Source organism: Convolutriloba macropyga, chromosome 4 (genome assembly GCF_964194025.1).
Source record: "Convolutriloba macropyga chromosome 4, txConMacr16.3, whole genome shotgun sequence".
NCBI classification, from domain to species: domain Eukaryota; kingdom Metazoa; phylum Xenacoelomorpha; order Acoela; family Convolutidae; genus Convolutriloba; species Convolutriloba macropyga.
In genome coordinates this window covers 3,029,363-3,046,573 of record NC_134471.1, presented here as the reverse complement: position 1 = coordinate 3,046,573, position 17,211 = coordinate 3,029,363, and the positions used below count along the sequence as shown (strand labels likewise).

The window sequence follows — 17,211 nt, the reverse complement described above, 5'->3', positions numbered from 1 at the left end:
AAGACGCCCTGTTCCTGTCATCCACCTTACGAACACCGAACACGTCACGTTACAGATTGTTTCAATCAATAAACTGTCCCTGAGTCCCTTCGTTAACAAAAGTTTCATTCTTGAGGGCGGTATAATAAAAAATTTGCCGTACGATCATGCGACGCAATTGAAGACACTGATCTTGATAGTGATCCAGAATGGGATACACCAACGCAAAATGAAATTGAGGATCTTATGGGGAAGAATGGGAAACTGACAATGAGTCGGACAGCACGCTCTCTGCTTGCACTGAAAGCTGCCATCCACCGGATCCCGTCCTAGAAAGTTGAGAGCCACCTGATCCCGGATTCAACAAAATAATAAACGAATAAGACTTGGATAGTGAGGATGATTTCGATTTCGAGGCAGTAATTGACGAAGAATCTCCAATCATTTGTCCATTCATAGATTATGAAGCTGTTTAATCTGAGCACGGAAGCGAAATAACCAATTCAGGGGAGGAAGAAGCATTACCACCGCGTAAAAGGGGACGGCGCACATAAAAAACAGCAATTCTCAGCCTTATTTTTACGTCTGTAACTGTTAAGAATTGTGTTTTATGTCTTATATTTCAATTAAAACTGTTCAGCGCTTTTAACTTACTCTTTAATATTCCCATTTGTATTTATATTCCCTATAATAATTGAAAAGATTTCAATATTTGTATTTTTTTCCTTCTTTTCTTGCTAATTTTGTTGTAATTTTTCATTAAAAATGGCTCAATTTTTGTTCAAAACCCATTTCAAAACTCTAACCTACTCGTGCTTAAAACTGGTTTCAGAAATAACGCTTTTTATCGTGATTTTTAACCTTTGATTTTATAGATATTGTTTTTAGTTTTGGTTCAATTTCTCAACCCAAGTTTGTGTTGTGTAGATAATTTTCAATTGCTGGATTTGAGCAAATTTCGTGGTTTGGTTCTACAGTAAATTCACAGTTTATATCCATTCTTTCTGATAAGTCTAAACATTTCACTCCTCGATAAAAATAAATAATTCCCTCAATGTGGGGAAATGTTTGGATAACCTTTCGGCTTAAACTGAGTAATTCCTTCGAACGCGGGAAATGGAGGGGGAGAAAGGTTTGGATAATAATTCGGCTGGAAGGGAGCTGTCCCTGCATATAAAAGGTTGGGTTGTCCTATCCCATGCAAATGGTTGGGTTGTCATGGCGCATGTAAAGGGTTGGGTTGTCCTTGCCAATGCAAAAGGTTGGGTTGTCCTCATGACAACCCTATCTCTTACATGGTAGGACGCCCCCATCTTCCATGGTGTAAATGTTACTACTATCGGGTACATAAGTCAATTTCCAATGATTTTGTTCGGATTAAAACCAACAAAACCGATCATTTTCTATTGAAAGCTAACATACCGACTATTATTTACATTTCAAAACAAGCACGCCGACTATTTCGACATTTGAGATTCCAACCTACCAACTATTTACTTCTTTTAAAATTGCCGATTTCTGGAGTGAGACTAAAGCTAAGTGTTTGGCAAAGCTTGTTCATGAAAAGAGTCAACTTTTTATGTTTCCTCCGCTAATAAACAAATAAATTTTTACCAGAAAACTTACCCTGGTCGATGTTTTGTAAAACAAATTAGGAAAACCACTAGGGATAAAACGAATTTTTAATAAAACACCGTTTTCTCACTCTCCATTAAAATTGGAGCGAAAAATATTCACGCCACCAAATCAATCGCTTTTTGGCAGCACGTCCTGTTTCGGAGTAACCAAAAACACTACTGCAATTTGAGTTCAAAGATCAGAAAATATGTGAACAGATCTTAAAAAAAGACAGGGCCCCAATACAATTCAAATTCTTTGAATGGTAAAACTAGCAGGACAATTCCTGAAATACAATCCAAAGAATTGAATTAAAAACTTAGAGTATTGTATCTGACCAGTAGATCAAAAGAACAACGAGAGTCAAAATACTAACAAAATCTTTTCAAGAGATTGAAAAACTGGAATAATCAATCGAACTAAACAAAATTAATCTCATTGCTAGAACTTTTGAAGCTTCTACCCCGAAGACAAAAGTTGATCCCTTTAAAAATAACCATTTCAAAAATTTGTTAAAAACCATTTTTTGTCTATAAAATTGGTCCAGGCTTATATCTGCAAGACCTGAACATAAATTATTGGCCCTGTAAGCTGGATTAACTCAGAAATTGACACAAAAATAAAAATGAAATCAGTTGCAAATTTTTACGAAATGCTGCTGAAAATTAGGATATATCTTCAGAACCATTTCTATGTCTCTAGAGGCTATCCATTAACCCAATTCCAAGCTTTTCAAAACTCATTGTCTCATATAGGTCGATAGGCAATAATTTTTAGAAAAAAATTCAAATTTCAAAAAATGGAAATTCTTTCCATTAAAACGTTGAAGACTTTTGCATTGGCCCTAGAAACTATGTAACAACATAGGATCAAACTCCGAAGGAAGTTACCTGGCTAAAAGTGCTATTATGTAATAACATACTATTGAACCTTGGAGAAGATTAAGCGGCTAATGAGACAAGAAAAATTGAAGAAAAGAAACATGTTTTGAAAAACTCGAAAAAAGTTACAGATTTCTTTTTTGAAAAGGCTAAAATTCGAGACATTAAAAATTTGAAAACCATTCCGTTATTAACTATGCAGCGCCCTATTGTCAAACCTTAAAGGAGATTCTCTTCCCTTAAGGCTGGAAAAACTCAAAAACGATAAGATTATTCAAAACCCATGAAAAAAAATGCCAAAGTTAGTATCAAGTTGAGTGTTTGTGTTTGTAGTACTAATACATATAGCTCAAAAAATTGTCAGAACAAGTAAATTTGTCTCTCAAAAAAAACGTTCATCATGTTTTAAAAACTTCAACCTGAGGTTAATCAAACAAAAAAACTCAAAAAAAAACCACAAAAAAACGTGAAAAATTGCACCATTTTGAGCCCTAAAACTCCTGAAAATGACCTGTGAACCTTAAATTAAGGCCACCCCAGCAGCTGCACCACTTTAAGCACTTGAAGGACTGCTAAAAACCACATTGGGTCTCTAAGGAAACTTAATGCCCGCTGGGCTTTACCTGTTTTTCCCGTTTTGAAAGATCAAAGGCATTGAAAAATGTTTGAAAATATCTTCAAAAAACATAGGGCCCAATACTGTTCAAATTATTCTTTGAATTGTAAAAAAACGAGGAGAAGTCCAATAATAGCCCCAGCAATCGCTGTGTGGTTGTAAAAAAGGATACTTCCAAGCACTTGCATAAAAATGTTGGCGTAATTTCTGCCAAACAATAAAATTTGTTCCTAAAAGTTGAGGCAGCTAACATACTTCTGATGTGCAACATAGTACACTGATTTAGATGGGTTTTTGCTTTCTTTTATTGAGTGTTTAGATAAAGTGTTCTTTCACCAATTTTCATGTGTTGTTTCAAAATATGAGGAGCCAAATGAACTAGGACTAAACAATCACTTAAAAAGACGGAAATTTTCACGCAGTTTTTCAATTTTGCTGAGAAAAATTTTGCTAGCCTTATGCCAAATTTTGTAAGTCACATTTGAAAACTATTTTTTTAGTTCAGAGCATTTTATTTGCTCAAGGACATTCAAGGATCTACGAATCAAAATTATTCTTGAAAATGTCGCCAATCCTCTGCGTTAGCCAATTTAACGCTCTGGCTAATTTTTACCTGCACTCAAGCTTGTGGAAATTATATTTAGTTATGTGGCACTTTATGCAATTTGTCAGAACATTTTAACGTGTAAAATTTGGAGAGCATTAAATGGCTGAATAAATTTCTTACAGCCTGCCGCCTTATTAGTCTCGAAGTATGCAATTGTCCAGAGCTGTTCTGACGGAAACAATTTTTGAGGTGAAGGTGGTTCTTACTCTTAAAAGTTTGACCCAATTCAGTCACACCACCTACACTCAAATCAGACACCCCCACACACACATACCCTAACACTACCTGGGTCCACCCTCCTCCACCTGGCGATTTGGACCCCCTGTCGTCGACCTCTCCCAACCCTAACACACCAACCGCTCGACCACCTACCAATCTTTTGTCAACACCCACTCTGCTCATTCCCATATTACTAGCATCTCTGAGATCAAGCAAGCTACTACCGAAGTCAACCACCATTTTTTTTCTACATTAAGCTGCGCATATGTTTTTTTTTGTATCTGTGTTTTAAGTTTTTGTGTTTCTGGGTGTTTTTTTGTTTTTGAAGATTATTTATTTCTAATTGAAATAACGGGAGAACTCTATAAACTAATTTAAAAAACATAACTTTTATGAAATACAATATCGCTGAAAACAGAAAAGACTTGGCATTTGAGAGCGTTAACATCAGTCGATGTATTATTGAAATTAAAACAGCACTGCGTTTTTTAAATTCTATAGCACATTGAACTCGTACTAAGAGCTTAAATAAAAACAACACTGACAGTTCAACACGGTAATTCTCAATCTTGCGGCGTTGGTATCGGTTTCATTGAGAAAAACCTGTCATTTCATAAAAAGAACGTGCTCCTTATTCACCTTCTTTTGACGATACTGAACATCAAGGGCAACTTAGCCACCACTAGTTTCATCAAGTAAAATTTAAATTTCCAAATGCATGATAACTCCTACTTGCAATCATTTTTGAGAGCAATTTTTATATTAATTCTTTAGTCTTGTGGTTTTGGATACGTTGGAAATTGCTATACTATGTAGGGTAACTCACGAGATACCCCAATATACCAAATTTTTCTGATAATATAAAGTTGTCCCAAAATTTGATAAAAATTTGTCTCAAAGTTTTCTACTTACTCCGAAACTTGGAATATCATCAACTTTTAATTGGGGTATCTAGTGATTATCTGAAATTCAAAAGTAGGCCACACCGCTAATGTAGGGGTGGGGCTGAATGCTGTAACAATGAATTTTTTCAAAATCTGATTACTTGGATTAAAATTGCGTCCAAACTTAAATTTTTACTTCAAGAAACTAGGGTTGCTAATTTACTTTTGAGGTTCAGAAAAACAATAATTTTACATTTTTTTGGATTCATGACTCTCAAATTCTTCTTGATCTATTTGCACGCTTTTATGACTGGTCCAGCGTTTAGTTTTTAATTCTAACCTGATCTTATTTGATAGTATAATTGCCGGTTGTTTTTTTCGTCTTCCACAGCACCAAATGTGGATCTTAATTTGTAGCTTGACCTGCAAATACGCAATTTCGGACCTTCGTTCGTCCGCAGAAACTTCGTTTGGTTTGCGCAATTACTAGCTGATATCTTTTCATTCGATGGCTTATTTTTTGCCAGGAGGACAGTAGTAAGTGTTGTGATCGAAATCCTCAATCTGGCAATCTTGCTTACGGTTTCTGACACGGCAAAGTAATTTCCTTATTTGTCTTATTTCAGAAGTTATCTTTATTACATGTAGAGAAAGCGTCGGTACATTCAATTATAGTTAGACAAAAACATGTATTTTGTTCTGTTATGTCTTTTTGTTGTGGTTTTTGAACGAAGGAATGCTCAGTATTTTCAACTGTAAACGATCGAACTCATTTGTATGTTTGGTCTTAAGACAAAGATATTGTTGACATATTTGTTTTAAATTTAGGAAATATCGGTATGCTTGATTTGAAGCGTAAGCATTGTTACAAATGAGCTTTTTTTTACAATTTCGACAAAATTTATGGAAGTCATCGATGCCCAGGAATTTGAGGAAAAATTAATGCAAGAATTTTAAAATAATTTTAAAATTCTTTTCTGCTCCTTGGAGAAAACTAGTTGAAATATATTTTTGTAAATTCCACTACTAAAAAGTACTAGACTTGTTGAACATTGATTGGGATTCAGTTCATTAGTTCGCATTTACAGAGAACTTTTGGATTTTGGATTGAAACCAACAATACTGACCATTTTCTTTTAAAAGCGAACATACCGACTAATATTTACATTTCAAAACAAGCACGCCGACTATTTCGATATTTGAGATTCCAACATACCAACTATTTCCTTCTTTTAAAATTGGCGATTTCTGGAGTGAGACAAAAGTTTAGTGTTTGACATAGCTTGTTCATGAAGCGGGTTAGTTTTTTTATTTCCTCCGCTAATAAGCAAATAAATATGCAGAATACTTACCCCGGTCGAGGTTTTGTAAAACAAATTAGGAAAGCTAAGCGTTGAACAGCCGTGAACAAAATTTTTCACCGAAAAACGGCCGCAAAACTTTCACCGCAATACAACATATGGAGGAATATATTTGGTAATTTTTTCTAAGATAGGCAGTTTTTCACGCTTAATCTGTGAAAAAAATTGAAGCGAATTTTCTTCTTTATCGCATTCACCAAATTCAGCGCAAATGTGACATCTTTCGGCGGTATCAGCGGTGACACTTCGATCCGGGTAAAATTAATAGATTGTTTATTTCCGTTATCTCCTGTATCCTCATGGTTGCGTCTGTTTAGGAGGTGGCACCGGACAGTTGGCTGTCGGGACAAAGCCCTTCCTCACTCAAACTCTTCTTTCTAGTCAGGTACTATCTTGGCTATGACCAGACGACAATCAAGGAAGACTGCACCAGAGAGCTTCTCTATTGGCAGGCAAGAAAATCTTAGTGAATTATCGATGAGCTCAAAGCTTATGTTATATGAAAATAAACATACTGATTTGTGCCAGTATATATAGAGCAAGGATTTAAATGCTCTTTTTCGAAAAACTAGGATCATAATTGAAACTTTGTAATGTTTTTTTCCTTTGAATTCCACCACGAAGAGTCCTTAGATATAACAATATAAGAGAGGCACTGATTACAGAGCAACTGATGATCTAACTGTTTACTTTTTACAATTCAAAGAATTTGAATTGTATTGGGGTGCTGTATTTTTTACGACTCGAAGAGGAGTATTGGAGAAGTCCTTTTTTTAATCAATTTTATTGGAGTGAATTTTGAAGCAGGAAATGAAACATGCGAAAAAATTTGGAGTGATTTTGTTGCTGAACAAAATGAAGAGTGGAGCGAAAAGAGAGTGGTTATTGTTCATATCGCTGTTTTCTAGAGAGCGAGAAATTCAGGTGTGAAAAAAATTTGGTAAACGAGCGAAATTTTTTGTTCAACGACGTGCGGTAATTTAGAGCAGTAATCTTTTCATTTTTTTAGTAAGAGGTTTGGTTTTGATTTGTTTTACTTTTAGGCTGGTTTTCGTAGTGATTTTGAGGTTTCTGGAAGTTCATATGAAATTTAAACTAATTTGGAGGTTTTTCATGTATTTTGCTGATTTTTCGAATAATTTTTGCAAATTTTTGATGATTGTTTTCATTTACTGACTTAAATTGTATCAAAAAGACCCCTGTTACTTGGGCATTTTTTAGATTACAAGTGATGAAATTTTTTGGATATAAAGCTGTTATTGTTGAGAACCATGGGGAAAAAATGGCGAAAGTTGAAACTATTTTCTTAATTTTTTTGCAGTTTTTCGTCTTTTTTTCTGGTTTTTAGACAAGTCTCTTAGCCTATTATGACTTGACTATTGTCTTGCAAGCATCTGGATACCCAATTGGGTGAAATGTGTTTTTCTTTGTATTTATGTTCTTTTCAAAATTAAAAAAAAACTATTAATTTTTCCAGTTTTTTAGTCCAAGTTGTTTATAAGAGCTTATTTTTTTCATTATTTGGCTTCAATTATTTTTGGAAAATTCTCATGAAGGATTTTATTAGTTACTAGTTGTTTTGATGAAGTTATTTTTACAAAGACAGTTGTTTTGGTATCTCAACATCTGGAAAAATTCGTTCAGATTTTTTTATCTTATTTTAACAGATTTTTTTTTGTTTTTTTTTGCTTTTTTGTTTTCTGGTTTTATTTCAAGAAAGTTATAAATTAATGGAGGCATATTTTTTTTGATGAGTATTTGGATGGCGTTTAATTGGGTTTCCACTTCGAGTCGTTTGCGGAATTCTTGTTTTTTTTAAGATCTGTTCACACATTTTCATGATTTCTGAAGTCAAGTTGGAGTAGTGATTTTGGTCACGTCGAAACAGGAAATGCAGCAAAAAAAAACGGGTGGCTTTCGTGCGTGAAATGTTTTTGCTCTAGTTTTAAAGTAGAGTAAGGAAACGGTGTTACGGTGTTTGAACAAAAAGTCGCTTTCTCGCTAGTGGTTTTTTGTTCACATGCGGCAACTTCACTTTGGTTTTTACTGTTTTATGTTTCAATTTTTTTGATCGGACTTTTTTTCTAAGTGGTTTTCCCAATCCATTCACAGTTCATTCTAGGCCTAGTTTTTTGTTAGAATCAAATTTACAATTCTCGCTAGTGGCTTTTTGTTCTCCCTAGCGGCATTTTGACATTGATTTTTATTTCATGTGATTTTTTTTAGAAATGGTTTTCCCAATTCACTCCGTTTTAGGTCTGGTTTTTTGTTTAGTCAATGAAAATTTTTTGAATTGTACGTCAGGACTTGTCCTGCCATGTTTTCTGTTTCAGTTTAATGTACATTTGGATGCAATAATTTTTTTGTATTATTGTGGTTATATGCACTAGGTACGGAGAGACGTTCTAGCAGAGAGACTCGACTGTTCACTGGTTGAATCAATTCTGCTAGGAGTTGCTCTTCATTGCGAAAATTGCGATAACAATGAAAATTTCCCTGACGGCATAAACGTAAGAGTACTATCTTTCATTTGTTCAATTTCCGCGTTTTTCCCACCATACCTCCCCCCTCAGCTTAGTGGTCATATAATGCATAGCCATAGCCCCCCCCGTTTTAGTAGAAATATCATTACGGGGTATCATATCCTGGAGTTGTGGAGTTGCAATGAAAACGAAAGGCTTCCTGGGTTGATATTTTGCGTCCAGTCTTACTTCAACCCTCCCTGTTATTTATATTACATCAGTTACAGTTGTTATGTAGCATGTTACTATGTAAATATAGCAAATACGTGCCCCCTTCCTTGAATTTCTAGCCCTCGATTCGGCATTTCATAGCAGTCATAATAAGCTCATGCAATTTTACAGATCGTGTACTGTATTCTATTATCATATTGCAAGTAAAAATTGCAAATTCTTCAAATGTTTGCATAAATTCTAAAAGAAGCAAAAGGATGTTTGCAGTTCGTATGAAAATAATTTAAAAATTTTTTACGAGCCGCACTGGTGAATTCTGGTGGCCATGACCACTTTGAATGCATATGAAAAACTCAGGTTTCACCACAATTGAAGTCAAGAGATCTTCAGAAGTCATGTTTAAGTGAGAGCTCAACCTCACCTGGTCTGTTTTACACCTGGTCTGTCGAGTCAAAACATTTTACAATCAACCAATGGTAACCTCATAGAGCATGTGCCATATTTTTAATTGCTCTCAAATGAAGATTGGGCCGATTATTGAAGTAATGTGTCACTTTTCGCATGCAAAACTATTGCTTGAGCCCATAGGACTTTTTGAGCAACCTTGGTGCCTTTTCGAGTGATATTTGGCGCCCAGGTCCAGGTACAGACTTATGAAAAGGCAATGCTCGGCCAAAAGTACTATGAGAAGACCGTACTTGACTCATTTGAGCTATGAAAAGACTTTACCTCGACTTTAAGACACGTTGGACTTTAGCTGGACAGAGATTTTTAACAAAAGACTTTAGACCCAAAAAAAATTAAAATCCAGAGAGATGTTTCGATCACGCAAAACGCGTTTTTCGTGATCGAAACATCTCTCTGGATTATAATTTTAAGCAGAACTACATATTACTTGGCAATTTACTGTAAAAATGAAATGAGAACTGCGCTTAAATTATTTTTGTGCTTTGATTCTTAAATGTGGTCTATAAAATATTCGGATCTTTTCCGTTTGTGCCCCCCCAGTACGTTATGCTCCCCCAGTGACAGAGCACGTGCCATTACATAGTAAATCATTATGTAAAAATATTGCACGTGCGTCTGGGGGTTGCAAATAAAATGCGCCCACTAAGCTGGGGGGGCACAAACGGAAAAGATCCAAATATTCTAATGACGTATTTTTACACACTAGTCAAGAATTATTTGGTTTTTAACCAAAAAAAATTTTTGGTACCCTCATCGTTTTTGATCGGTATGTAACATAAGAAAGATTTGGTATCGTAATTTTTAAACGTAAAAAGATTCGGTGTAGTCATTTTTTTAAACGTAAGAGAGATTCGTTATCGTCATTGTTTATACGTAATTCGGTGTCGTTGAGATAAATACCATGAATCTTAAAACTCTGAGTTTTAAAAGCAGATAAGTTCAGCAGACCAAACAATAAAAGATATCTGAAGGTTCGGTATCAAACGTAACCAACCGTCAACACATTGCTAGTGAACTACAAAAAACAATGTCAAAACGCCGCAAATGTGAATTAATCAACAGAATTATCATTAATATTCAACAACTATGTTAAATTTCTGAACTAAAAAAAACAAGAAATTTATATTTGTTTAACTAATTTTGTGAGCGAGCTAAAGGAGAAATTTCAATAATTTTTGCAAATTTTTTCACAGTTTTCTTCTTTAAAAATACTTTTGAAAAACCTGCAAAAAGAACGCTATCATAACGTTATCGTATTACTACGTTATAAACAGAAAAATGAAATTTTCCTTTGGAAAAATCAGACATTTTCAAACGTCTAAAACAGAACATACAGACGATCTCTTACGTTTCAAAACCGAACATACCGAATCTCCTAAATCCAAAGATACCGAATCTCTCTTGCGTCCAAAAATGACGATACCAAATAAACCGAACGTACCGACGTTTTTTTACGGTTGAAACCGAACATAACAAAGATTTTCACAAATTGGTCGTCGTTATTGGTGGGTCGTCTCAACTAGGGCACCCTTTAGTGAACTGATTACCCTGTACCCACCTAAAAGTTGCCACGCCTATAATCCATCCACCCCGCCCCCCATTGAGACAAGCTACAATTGAATTGATATACCTGAGCCACTGCAATTAGTTCAAGTGCATTTCGCCGGACTTTAGTTGCTTAATTTACATGACATAGCACGTTCTCAGTAATGATGTAATAGTACGTTCTCTCTAATGGGACCATTAAGTTGCTTATGTGGTTAAAAACGGAAAATTTCTAAGTGATACACACAAAAAATTAAACATTTGTTTTACTAAAAACTGGAAATCATTTATAATTTCACGACTTACTTTGAAATCATAAATGGTTGCAATATGTCTATCTTCTTTTATAACAATTAGACTGCCAATTAATTTTAATTTAATATAAATAGCCATCTTGACCCAACGAACGTTACAAGCGTGTACCGGTACCAGAACAAGCTATTTACAAAAAATGTGCTCGCAGTTGCCACCGCCTTTAGACGCCCAATGTGAAAAGCGCTTAAATAACGTAACGGCACTCCAAAAAATTAATCATTTTACGATTTAATATTTTAAGATAACTAAAATGAAAGATTATACTGCAGTTCACCTAACGCACAATTCTTTGTGGAATGCGCTTCTGCAAAAATTATTTTGCTTAGGAAAATAGATTCCACTTTTCAATTTCAAGCTTCAAAGTAAAAAACGCTCTCTGGAATTTCCATTTAGGTCACGCTTTTTCATCCTCGAAGTTTGTAAGTACGTTTCACGCGTAAAATGTATTAAAATTGGAAAAGTAAAAGGTCGTTACAAAAGTGAGTATATTTACTTGCAAAATTTGTTACCGGTAGACGCTTGAAATGAATTTTTTAATTTTTTTAACAGTTGTTGAGTGAAATTTGAGCAATCAAATCTAATGTCAAAGAGAGCAATCTTTGTCAAATTGAGATCCACAAACCTAATTTAGAGCCAGAAATTTTTGGCAGACCTAATTTTTTGTGGCCAATCAAATTGCTCTACTTACATTTGTTACCGTGAAATAAAAGTAGACCGAAAAAAATTGTCTGTCTGAGAACTGAGGTTTTCTAAATTCAATTTTTTCATTCTTTTTACCTATCTAATAAATATTTATCTGTCGGAAATAAAATTCCTGTCGCACAGAAAATGAAAACGCTCAATGAATAGTGTTTCTTATCAAACGTTTTGAACATTTTTATTTCATTATCCAGACATTTATGCGAAAAAAAAGAGATCTTTTCCATCAGTTTAGAACCCTCAAAACATACCTGTAAATCAGGTTTGAAAAGCGTCAATATCTTTGACATTAATTGTCAATATCGTAAGCAAAAAATTGTGCTTTTTATTTGCGAAAAAATTGAAGCGAACAAAACATTCTATAAAACTTAACGGCAAAAGCCGTATCTAATTTTAATGAAAAAATTGAAAATGATGAGAAAATCATGGAATTTTTCCTTGCTTCCCAAAAGTAGGTTATAACCCCCATACTTCGCGACCGCTAAATCTTATGAAACTATATCTAATATGCTAACCATTAATTATTAGTGCAAACTGAAGCCTTTCTTTTTCACACACAACTTTTTTACGGGAGATCTTTTTTTTTCGGATCGTTTTTTTGTTATTTTCTCGCTTGTTTTGAATGTTTAAGGATCAAGAGAGCGTAAGAATTTTGCCTGCGAACAATAGCTCTATTTGTTTTTTATAGCCTAAACAGCCATTCTTTCGGTTGCTGCTTTGCAAAATATGTCTTTTACTTCCAAGAAACGTTTAGTTTTGTTGGCTGGAAATATTTATTTTAGTTTTTGCAGGTACACAACTACGTTCCTGATAGAGTAATCCAGGAATACGGCGAACAAAAAATCCTTTCTGAATTGATGCTAATTTCAAAAAAGTACCCAGAATACGACAAGACAGAAGCCCAAAATCTGTTCATACGAGAGGCCTCTAAAATTACCACTTTCGGTTGCTTTTACTACACTGTTGACGAAAGTACGAACAACATCAGCTCAATCGGGGTTTCGTCAACTGGAATTTTGGGCTTTCGATTGGGTAGTCATTTAATTAAAGAAACTGTTTTTCATTACAAATGGGCGGATATATGGAAAGGTCAATTGACAAGCGACCAAATGACCCTCACTTTAAAAGGGCCTGAACATGACGCTTCAAACACTCGAAAGCCGACATTACAAGATTTAGAAGTGAATTTTGGATATGAAAAGTACAAAATTGAGTACATAGTCCAACTATGCAACCTGCTATTTAAAATAAACTACGCCATCAACGTCCAATCATTGGAAGAAGGCCCTTTAGAAAAATTGCAGAAATTGAAACACGTTCCTAATTTATTTGACGAATCAAGATTGAGAGACCATTTTGACAAAGATTCGAAGCGCATCCGAGCAGTTTCCGACGTCCGTGGAAAGTCGATAAGGAATAGGAACGAAATGGCTGAAAAGTTACCCAAAAACACAATTGATCAGCCTAATTTTCCTAAGTTTTACCAAACTAATTCGCTGCAAGACAATGCTACAAATTTAAACTACATGAACAGTCAATTAAAACCAAGAATAGTTTCGACATTTTTGATATCAGTTCCTGCTGGAAGTCATATTTCACACTTTTTAAAATTTGAAAATATTGAAGAAAAACTTGAAGATAATAACAGATCATTAAAAAGTATCTTCATAGCTAAATTTAGTCTGCGTTGCAAAACTTTGAGCAAATCTAGCGCTGAAAATATAGTAAACATCGGCGATAAAGTGCTTGCGATTAATGGTACCAGCACTGAACAAATGACCTTGAAGGATGCTGAAAAAATGCTGACGTCGCTAAACAACGAAGTTGAACTTGTTCTATCTCAAGGTCAAAGGAACAGCACCGATACTCGTAACATTACAACAAAGTGGTCAAAAAAATCTAAACTTCGTGAAAAACGGGTTTTTAGTTACGATTTCATGGAAAGCGACCCTGAAAGTCCGACAAAATATGAACAAAAACCGAACCCAAAACCGGCCGAAGAATCATCGTTGGAAATTTCAGAAAAATCTGTTCATTATGATTCGGGTTTCGATGGATTTGAATGTTCCCCGGTTTTTGCAGAACAAAAACAAATTAAAAATCAACAAATTGAACGGAAAGAACTCCACAGCCATCCGTCAAAATTGGGCAAAAATGGAAAACGGTCCGACAACAAGGAATCTGAAAACTCAATTTCACCTAAAGAGAATGAGCTAGCATTTTCAGCACACACTCCAGAAGATGATGTTTTCATGTCACCTTTGCTAACCCCACCCACCGACAAAGTACACTTTAGAGGTCAAACTATCAAACAATACAACCACGGCGACATTTTCAAGGTCGACTTGCAAAAAGTTGATGGCAGTGTCGGAATTATTTTATGCGACAATTTCCAGCAAAGTGGAATTTTTGTCAGAAGTCTGACAGCCAATGGGTCTGCAGATTTAGATGGACATGTTAAACCGGGTGACCGGGTTTGCAAAATTCACGGTTATAGTTTAAAAAACTCGACTCTCGATAACGCGATCAAAGTTCTTGAAAACGCTCCACAAGTTGTTAGAATGGAAGTTGAACGATGGGTAATTCCTATAAACGAGTACAGGAAGTCTACGATTGACTATTCGTCTTTTGTGACCGATGAAAACATTTTTAGAGTTGTGTTAAGCAAAGAAGCTTCTAGAGGTGATCATGAAGTCGATTCTTTGGGAATAGCAATGTGTGGTTTCGTGGACGCTTTTTGCGAAAATGAAAATGAAAAAATTCCCAGAATTTATCAAGTTCACGCGGGCGGACCTGCCCAGAAGACCGGTCTAATAAAACCCGGTGACGTAATACTGAGCGTGAACGGGTTTCCGATGGAAAATTCCACGTATCATGATTTTGTTTACCTTGTTAGATATGCCAATGGAAGAATAAAATTCAAAGTTTGCAGACCGTTGCCCGGCATTTTGACTCCAATATCAAACTGCCAACCGAGAAATCGGCTTAATGAGCAAACTTTAATAGCACCCAAAACACCAACTTATATTAATACGAATGTTCGTAGCGCAGAAACCTCAATAAGCAGATTTCAAGTTAGAATACACAAAACAGCGAACGAAGCATTGGGTATAAAAATCAAAACGTACAAAATTGACCCTGAGAAATGTTATACAGTTGTTAGAAGCATAAACCCTGGAAGTTTGACAGAAAAAGAAGGTAATTTGAGACCGGGTGACATAATCGAACAATTTACATTTGATAGCCCAAACTTCACTCTTAATAGAAGCAAGCCAATTTTGCGAGAGTCGGAAAATTGGATGCAGTTAATTAAAATTTCCACTGGAGTCCTCAACTTAACTGTCGTTAGAAAACATGAAAACTTCGTTCACGATAACAATTGCTCACAGGAAGAAATTTGTGCTTGCGTGATAAATTTTTTGAGCAAAAATTGTGGAGTTAGAAACGGTTTTGACGGTCCCAGCAGAGAAACAAGAAAGTAAAAGTTGTTCCATTTAATACACTTATTAGACATTTATTAACTAATGAGCGCAATTTCATTAATTTTGAGCAGGTGATTTGTTCAGAAAACTTGAAAAAGTACAAAGGAAGAATATTCAACACCCAACTTTGATTAGTCATTCCCAAATTTCCCAAAACTCTTTATCGCATTAAACAGAAAGCCGAAATAGTTATTTCAATTAGATTTTCGAAAGTGAGTGTATTCTATTTTCTACGTTTAACTCATTTAGTACATAACTGAAGTTAAATTCTATTTTGTTTAGAACATTTTTCGCTTTCTTCTATGCATCCTTGTAATCCTTCCATAGTCTAAGCCTGGAATTTATAAAAAAAGACCTGATAATTCGAAGTGGCCGGGGGGGGGGGGGTGAAAATTGAGTTTAATTACATGACCGAGGACCCTATGAGTCGAGCCAAAGTCTTTGTCTTTTTTCATAGAAAAAAATTTTGCCAGATTCTTTTTATAGCTATGATATCGGTGATAAACAGTTTTATTAGTTCCAGGCTTAGAGATGTAAATCGACGCTAGGCGGAAGATTTTGTTAAATATGAAAAAATCTCTACATTTTAGAGTAGACGAGAAAACAAATGTGTCAACCCTCCGCTCCAAAAATTAGCTACTATAGGAAACCACGAAATTCTGGATAAGAGAAAAAAATCGCATCCATCTCTTGAAGATCCATCCGTGAATTTTAGTGTTTTGATGTAACCGATTTGATTTGTAAGTTTTCAAAACAATGTGTGAGATGTATGTATAAATGTGAAAAGTTTTCATTTTTTGACTGATTCAATTCGTAGAAATATATATTTTTTGTCCAAAATAATTATATACATGTAAGATCATATTATTGAATTTTGCGTCAATTTTAACTTCAAAAAATTTTGTCTATGAAAAAGGAAATCAGTTTTAGTAGACATGTCTATCCTCAACGACATTAAATAATTTTATAACGCTGCTCAGTTAAAGGTTAAATATTCCTATAAAAAATTATCTTGTCAATTATTTCACAAAACATAAGCGTCTTCTAAATACTTACAATTGAGAATACCATCTTAGTAGCCAATTCTTAATTTTATTGAGATCCCAAAGAAAAGATTTTCCGAAAAAAGCAACCAAACAAAGCAAAGAAGCAAAAGCAACTGTCAAATTTTCTGCGACACGTGGATTAAGTTTTAAATTGATGCAAGACAATTGTTAATGTAGCCTATTGATTACTCATAAAAATTCATTTGTTGAGTTGAAATAAATAACTCCAAAAACATTTCGTGATAATTTTGAAAAACGGAGATTTTACGTCTGTTCTAGGTTTTGAAACTATCGCCACAAAGGATTGTCTGCATTGCAAACACAATTGTAGAGTTTTTGGCAAAGATTTCTGAAGAATACTCATAGTTATACAAATGCTAGGCTAAAATATCTGTTCGAAATTGTCCCAAGCAGACCGTGCCAGACCAAAAATGCCAATGACCAGACCGGACCCGACGGAAAGTTCCTCTGACCAGAGTCAACTTCACTCGACTTCTTGCTGCTAGGCAATTGAAAAGTGAAATTTCTGCCGAACCAAAAACACATTTGCAGAGGCACAACAGGTTTCCTCTTCAATAGTTTTGGAGTGCTCTGGACGCTCATTGGATTTTTTTTCACGTGTTTAGCTTTTTCTCTGACATAAAAAATTAGCCCATACTTCGACTACACTGTTTACCTTGTTTTCAAATAGGTCGTATGCATTACAAACGTAAGTGATAAAACACATTTGACAAGATGTTCTAGTTGCACATTACAGCAGTTTGGTAGAATAGCCCGTAATATCATTGTGAATTTTTTG

The 17,211-nt window shown here is 34.9% G+C and overlaps 1 protein-coding gene across 5 annotated transcripts in view; it reads left to right on the top strand.

Annotated features, from left to right (window-relative positions):
- Nucleotides 1-15,655, top strand: part of LOC142337414 (tyrosine-protein phosphatase non-receptor type 13-like) — a 38,843-nt gene extending 23,188 nt beyond the window's left edge. For 2 of the 5 annotated variants that reach the window (XM_075386611.1, XM_075386610.1), the window contains 3 exons: nt 6,482-6,616; nt 8,555-8,674; nt 12,676-15,655. In XM_075386611.1, the coding sequence (XP_075242726.1) occupies nt 6,482-6,616; nt 8,555-8,674; nt 12,676-15,366 (2,946 nt within the window). In that variant the 3' untranslated portion in view covers nt 15,367-15,655. Of the gene's footprint in view, nt 1-6,019; nt 6,102-6,481; nt 6,617-8,554; nt 8,675-12,675 lie in introns of those variants that run through there. The other 3 variants (XM_075386612.1, XM_075386614.1, XM_075386613.1) reach the window with 2 other exon arrangements.
- The last annotated feature ends 1,556 nt before the right edge of the window (nt 15,656-17,211 follow it).